This window comes from Protomyctophum bolini (assembly GCF_963924005.1).
Source record: "Protomyctophum bolini genome assembly, chromosome: 9".
Lineage (NCBI taxonomy): Eukaryota > Metazoa > Chordata > Actinopteri > Myctophiformes > Myctophidae > Protomyctophum > Protomyctophum bolini.
Window position 1 is genome coordinate 27,841,422 of NC_137870.1, and position 7,868 is coordinate 27,849,289.

Consider the following 7,868-nt stretch of genomic DNA (forward strand, 5'->3'; position numbering starts at 1 on the left):
GCAGAAAGAAAAAAAAGTGTTGAACAGAACTGTATTTAAAATGTTACCTATCATTTTATAATGGACGATTTGCGTTTTGGGCAGGTGGGCATGACCTTTCACATGCCCCATTGTCAGGCTTGTATACCAGTAACCTTGAAGCAGGTAACAAAAGTGTACAATGACCTTGTATAATGACCCGCAGATTATCCTACATTGTTGTTGTTGCTTTGCATTACCAGAGTGCAGGGACACTCGTGACAATACTGCGGGATAATCCCTCAGTCATTTACCTGATGGAAGCTCGCTCTACCTCAGCCGGTCAAATCTACAGACACGGAAAGCAAAGGGGTGCATGATGACGGGGGAAGGCACAGGGCAGAAACACAGACACAGAAGAGAGGGAACAGAAAGGAAGGGAAAAAAGAAAGAAGGCGACAAGCCCGAGTTACACTAATCAGAGTGAACAGACAACACATGTGCTGCCATTATCCTGCAACCTCCTGCAGTCCCACAGAGGAGACGGAGGAGGCAATAAAGTAAAAACAAACCTAGGAGAGTGTCTGGTTTTGAACGATGCATTATTCAGGCAGACGGGGACCAAGGGAATGGCGGCACGAGAGGGACAGAGAAAAATCAGGCTGAGGGACAGAGAGACAGTCAGAGATGTATAGTTATAGAGAGATGCCACAGTGTAGCCTCACCGGGACAGTTCATCGCCCCTCTTCTCTTATCCTCTCCCATCTTTCCAAACCTTTGCCATGCTCACATGAAAAATAGATGGAAGGATTGATAGATGGGATGGATATTTGGCTGGAAGGAGGTGAGGCAGGGAGGCAGGCAGGCTGGCAGCAGCAGAGACAGAGACAAGGAATTAGATCAGAGGAGAGACTCAGGGGGCCCGAACTGAACTCATAAGTTCATACAGAAATAAATTCAGTCCAGTCCAGAGAGTGGAGAGGAAAGAGATATAGAATCACAGACAGAGAGATTTAATAACACTCGAGGCAACTAGACAGGAGTGAGATAGGTCAGTATAGTCTGACCATCTGAACAGCGTCTCTTCACCTACAATAAATGGATTTCTGTCTGCCAAACAACACACTGCACAAACAGCATAGTCCCTGAGACCTAGAAGACATACTTCTCACGCGTGCTTCCTGACCTGCAGTTGCACTTTGTACCTGAAAGAGGTGACTGACATTTGACATTCTGCTGTCCAATACTGCAGTGACAAGCAGTGTTGCCAGGTTTTGCAAGAGAAACAAGCGACTAGGATACATGAGCCCTTTAAACCTACAGTATATGTATCGACTACTAAATTTGGCAAAATATTTTCAGATGGGGGTAAGCAGACAAATACATATTAACGTGAGGTCCTTGACAAGAAAATGTTTGAGAAGTTGAACCACTGGCTTAAACAAAAAAATAGACAGTGATGGGGGAAAGTAGACCCTTTAAGCAGGCACCATGCCTTTCAGAGTGTGCAGCTGAGTTTTGCCCAAGCAAGGTCACAGAGTGACAAGAAAGATTGTTAGTATATAGTGTTGGGAAAAAGAGTGACACGTCAGAATTCTCCAAGACCGACAAGCGTCGGGACTGTGCTTCGAGGGGCCCCTCGATCTGCGGACTGATATGATCGAATCTGATTCGTGATGTATACAGGTCGTATCTGCTTTCATATGTGTCTTTGCTGTTCATATGTATATCACAGGACCATTCAATTTTGGGATAATTATGGGCAATCAATAAATGCCAGATCGTGTGAATCCATGATTTTAAGTGTACAGCCTGTTTATTGGACTATTAGATAACCCTCCCATAGGATGGCGCAACAACAGCAAGCCCCAAAATAAAGAACTACACTTTAGAACCAAGCCCAAAAAACACAACCCACTACTACCAACATTTACAAACTACTACCAATATTTACAAGTAACTTTACAGACAAACTAGCCTCAAGTCTCTTATACGGTATAATACGCGGACAAGTATAGAGCAGTGATCTCTGGCCACGTCTCCTCATCTGACAGACAGCTCTCGTGTTGCTCCAAGCCGCTACTAGCAATGAGCTTAGGCAGTCCAACCCCTACCGGAACACCCAAGCCCAAACTACATTATGCAGGCATGTTTCCGTGAAGGGCTTATATATGCATTTTATCATTTCTATTTACATGTTAAGTCTGCCCTACCAAATGACATTCAGGACAAATCAATCTTTGCAATGCTAATGTAGGACAGATGTAGGACGGCTATACCACTGAGCTGAATTAATGAGAGAGAGAGGAAAATAAAATACATCAAAAATGAATAGGCCTTAACACCTTGCTACAGTATGCTTCCCAGGTCTGCTTATTATAAGTGGTCATTGGGTGTTTTAAGTAAAGTAATGCCATTCCTGGAGGTGTAGGCAGAAATGTTTTGCGTGGTTTTCCTCCATAAATGTCATGCTAATGCTATGATTATTGTTATAATAAAGCATTATGCGTGATTATAACTATATTTATACAGTTGAATTATAAGTATAGGTTTATAATGCATTAAAAGACATGGAAAGTGTTACCAAAACTACATACATGCATAACTCCCAGACAGGTCAGTGTTGCCCATGGAGAGCAGTCCAATTTGTGCACCCAAACAACAGAGTTTGACCTCCGAGCACACAGCTTGACCTCCACACCCACGTTTCTGGAAGCGGCAGTTTAACCAGCCAACCAAACCATTCAGCACTCTGCAGACCCCTTAGGGGCTCTGTGAGACGTCTGAAAGCCCCTTGTAGACAAACAAGGAGGGACACAACAGAGGCTGGGGGGGGCAGGGTGAAATGGTCTCTAATGTGAATATGCCAGCAAGCTAAACTCAGCTCCTCTTCCATTATAAATGAGCCCAGAGAGAGTCAGACAGGTAGTGCATGCATGCATGCGTGCCATACCGTTCCGTGTGAGGAGGGGTTTCAAACACGGTCCTTTTTAAGTGATAGTGTTTTGAATGCAATGTCCTGTCTTGCTGGAGGTAGTGGAGGGGTGCAGTGGGGGGGGGGGGGGGGGGGGGGGGGGGGGGGGGGCAGGGTCTGGGATTTGTCTGGCTTTGAATGAAAAAAGCACCCGACGTACGTTGAGTTAAAATAGATGGAAGTTGTAAGTGCAGAAGAGAAGGAATACAGTGGATTCTACTTCTACAGATGTGCATGGCAGCATTGGTGTGCAACGGCGATCCACAAAGGTGCATTTAGTTCCACCACCTAGAATACCCATATGTTTAACTCATTTAGCGCAGAGATCACCTTCTGGTCCAAACACCTGCGTCGCCAAGATCGGCTTCGGACGTGTTTTATAATATAAATTGATTAAGGTTCACAACTCTGTTCTGTATGCACTCGTAACACTCCAGTTCCGGTTTGATGAAAACAAACGAGGGAAAAGAAACAGAAGTGAAAATTCCGCTGGCTTATGCTGTCTATGAGAACACCGTTTTTAGAATCGTAATATCTCGGATTCTTCTTCCAGGCTGCATTTTGCATCAAAACAAGCTTGATTTGCCGCTCAATCCTATAAGCGATATGATCATCGGTTACAAAATGTATGTTTTGGTTGAATTAAATAACATTTGCGAACATGTTACATAGCGATAATTCACTTCCTGTTTCTCCGTATCCGAGAGAGAAGCCTTTCAAATTAAGACGGTTAACGTTGAAGTAAACAGTGGCGTTCTACAGCAAATCTCTTCGCCAAAAAAACCCGATCTACAGATCGGCTATTTTTGGCTAGTGTTCCTCACCAGAATAAGCATACTGGGGGGGTTCAAGTGTTTAACCACTTAAGTACTTTTTTTTTTTTTTAAGGACATACAAACTTTTCGGGAGAGTTAAAAAGTCAGTGAATGATTGAATAAGATCTTGTTCCTAGAGATTGTCGTATGAAATGCTACTTTCTTTCTTTATCTCTGAACACCCCCCCCCCCCTCCCTCCGCCCTGTAGCTCAGTGACATCTGAGCAGTGTTTCTTCCAGACCCCTGAACAGTTTGACAAGCGAGAGAAGACCGTGTTCCGTCTGGCTGTGTCTCTGTGGTGAACGTACTGTCCTTGTAATAGATGTGTGTGAGCTCTGCTAGAGAGGTGTGTCAGTTCCATGGGGGGAACAAGAAGTACTATACCGTGCATGCGTGCGTGCGTGCGTCTATGTCTTACCCACAAGCAACTTTGTCAGTATTTATTCCTGTGAATACACTACAGGCATGCAGGACTGATACTGTACGTGTAAAACTGCAAACTGTGTGTGTGTGTGTGTGTGTGTGTGTGTGTGTGTGTGTGTGTGTGTGTGTGTGTGTGTGTGTGTGTGTGTGTGTGTGTGTGTGTGTGTGTGTCATGGTATGCCATGTATGCCTCTAACCACAGTGGTCTTGCCTCTTGGCGGGCCACACCATTAAAGCTCAGTGGCAGCCGGGCCTCTCCTCTCCCGACACACCAGGATTAACAGCGCTTAAATGGGGCCTGTTCCTACTCCTAACCTCTGCCCTCTCTGCAGAGAACACATGACTGGCACATATGGTGTCGCCCACTGCCGCACGCACACATGCATGCACACACACACCACTTTTGTTGTTTTTCTTCTACTCTTCCTCCCATGCACTCCCCCTCCTCCAATAAACGGTGCTGAAGTGTTCTCTACAGGGGGCTAAGCCCAGAACATCCCCTATTTTACAGGCTTATTGGAATCTGAGTGGGTGATGAAGGAAGGGAGGAAGACCACAACCTGAGACATAAACAGATGGGCCACCGGCAACTATTCAGAAGGGGGGGGAGTTTACCTCTCCCTCAGACTCCAATTCTCTCTCTCTCGCTCTCTCTCTCATTTTCTCGCATTGTGAGCTTGTAGATCGGCTATTTCTACTACTTTTGAGCACCAATCTTGTATAAGTATGGTATTCGTTTATGAAGAGAACATTAAAAAATGATCATGCATCATATTCTGTGCTCAGCCAATCAAATCATTTCCATATAGTGCTAGCGCCCCTCAAAAAACTATATATAAAAAGAATCACACTCGTGTGAAGTAAGCGGTGCCTTTCATCACAATGATGACGTCTGGGGATATCAACAACATGGTGTCACAGACAGACAGACAGACAGACAGACAGACAGACAGACAGACAGACAGACAGACAGACCTTTGACCTGCACCCTGTGAATTAAAAAGCTTGAACTGTCTGTGATGCTCCAGTGTCTTCCTTCCTAGACAAAGCTGTGCATTGGAGAGGCTGCACCGCTTGCGACCCTCAAAACTACATAAAAATACTCGCATCCAGAGGCCCTGAGATACTTAAACTCCTTCAACTATATATACTTATATTTCTATATTTGGATGCATTGACAATGCGTGTCAGCCAATCACAATGTGAGGTCGGACATTGACTCTCATAATAAAGGTTTTCCCGATTTTGCCACCATAACCCCAGATATCAACCCTGTAGTTATTTACCAGAAGCGGAACCAGTTGCTGCAGACATGTGTGGAATCTTTGCGTACATGAACTACCAAGTGCCGAGGTCTCGCCGGGAGATTCTCGACATCTTGCTCCAAGGCCTGTGGCGTCTGGAATACCGCGGCTACGACTCAGCCGGCGTCGGAATCGACGGCAGCAGCAACGACGGCAGGTCCATCCGCGTGATCAAGCAGAGCGGCAAGGTGAAGGCCCTGGACGAGGAGGTGCACAAGCAGCGGGACATGGACCTGGATGCCGTGCTCGACGTTCACGTGGGCATCGCCCACACCCGCTGGGCCACGCACGGCGCGCCCAGCGCCGTCAACAGCCACCCGCAGAGCTCCGACAAGAACAACGAGTTCATCGTGGTCCACAACGGCATCGCCACCAACTACAAGGACCTGAGGAAGTTCCTGGAAAGCAAGGACTACAAGTTCGAATCCGAGACCGACACGGAGACCGTCGCCAAGCTGGCGAAGTATGTGTACGACAACCGGGAGAGTGACGACATGGCCTTCGCCACACTGGTGGAGAGGGTGACCCAGCAGCTGGACGGCGCATTCGCCCTGGTCTTCAAGAGCGTCCACTACCCCGGCGAGGCGGTTGCCACCCGGAGGGGAAGCCCTCTTCTCATCGGGGTGAAGAGTGACCACAAGCTGACCATGGACCACGTGCCCATCATGTACCACTTCTCCGGCAAGGACAAGATGGGCTGCACCACCATCCCCCAGACGGACAACCAGCCCACCTTCCTGTTCCCCGAGGACCAGGTGGCCGTCGAGTACTTTTTCGCGTCGGACGCCAGCGCCGTCATCGAGCACACCAACAAGGTGATCTTCTTGGAGGACGATGACGTGGCGGTCGTGCGAGACGGGCGTCTGTCCGTGCACCGGATAAAGCGCACGGTCGGGGACAACTCGGCGCGCACCATCCAGACACTGCAAATGGAGCTGCAGCAGATCATGAAGGGAAACTACGGCTCCTTCATGCAGAAGGAGATCTTTGAGCAGCCCGAGTCCATCGTCAACACCATGCGGGGACGCATCAACTTCGAGGACAACACGGTGACGCTGGGCGGCCTCAAGGACCACATCAAGGCCATCCAGCGGTGCCGGCGGCTGATCCTGGTGGCCTGCGGGACCAGCTACCACGGGAGCCTGGCCACCCGGCAGATCATTGAGGAGCTGACGGAGCTGCCCGTCGCAGTGGAGCTGGCCAGCGACTTCCTGGACCGGAAAACGCCTGTGTACCGTGACGACGTCTGCTTCTTCGTCAGCCAGTCGGGGGAGACGGCCGACACGCTCATGGCGCTGCGCTACTGCAAGGAGCGCGGCGCCCTGACCGTGGGCTTGACCAACACGGTGGGCAGCTCCATCTCCCGGGGCACCGACTGCGGTGTGCACCTCAACGCTGGGCAAGAGATCGGCGTGGCCAGCACCAAGGCCTACACCAGCCAGGTGGTGGCGCTGGTCATGTTTGCGCTGCTCATGTGCGACGACAGCATCTCCATGCAGCCGAGGCGGCGTCAGATCATCCAGGGCTTGAAGATACTCCCGGACCTCATTAAGGAGGTGCTGGGCCTGGATGACGAGATCCACAAGCTGGCCACGGAGCTCTACCAGGAGAAGAGTGTGTTGATCATGGGCCGAGGCTATCACTATGCCACCTGCCTGGAGGGGGCGCTGAAGATCAAGGAGATCACGTACATGCACTCGGAGGGCATCCTGGCAGGTGAGCTGAAGCACGGCCCGTTGGCGCTGGTGGACGGGATCATGCCCGTCATCATGATCATCATGAAGGACCAAACGTACGTCAAGTGCCAGAACGCCCTGCAGCAGGTGGTGGCGCGGCAGGGCCGGCCCATCATGATCTGCAACAGGGACGATCAGGAGACGATCAGGAACGCAGGGCGCACCATCCAGGTGCCGCGCTGCGTGGACTGTCTGCAGGGCATCCTAAGCATCATCCCGCTGCAGCTGCTCTCCTTCCACCTGGCCGTGCTGCGCGGTTACGACGTGGACTGTCCCAGGAACCTGGCCAAGTCTGTGACGGTGGAGTGAGCCACTCGTCCACTCATTGGTGGACAGTAAAGGCCTATTCATACTCTAGTTTGAGGTGAAAGCTTATTTTCTAAAGGTTTGAAGAAAACTACAATATTACATCACTCACAACCACGACACATCACTCTGTTTTTTTAAAAATATATATTTTGTATCCCACGATTTTGTAACCCATTTTTCACCCCTGTGTCAATCATCTAATGTGATCCTGGGCTCTACACACCCTCCACCAACCTAGTCCCCATATATGGGGGACATGGGGAGAGAAACGGACTTGAACTCATGCTTCCTTCATGCCTGAGTGTCCAAGTTGCTCCTTTACACCTGACAGGGGGGAGTTTCCCTGGT

At 49.3% G+C, this 7,868-nt stretch overlaps 1 protein-coding gene across 1 annotated transcript; it reads left to right on the plus strand.

The window, feature by feature from the left end:
• Positions 1 to 5,483: 5,483 nt before the first annotated feature.
• LOC308321161 (glutamine--fructose-6-phosphate aminotransferase [isomerizing] 1-like) lies at positions 5,484 to 7,520 on the plus strand (the record flags this gene model as incomplete). The annotated part of the gene is made up of 1 exon (XM_080771995.1): positions 5,484 to 7,520. One exon carries the CDS (start codon positions 5,484 to 5,486, stop codon positions 7,518 to 7,520), a length of 2,037 nt encoding a protein of 678 aa, XP_080628121.1.
• Between the last annotated feature and the right edge of the window lie 348 nt (positions 7,521 to 7,868).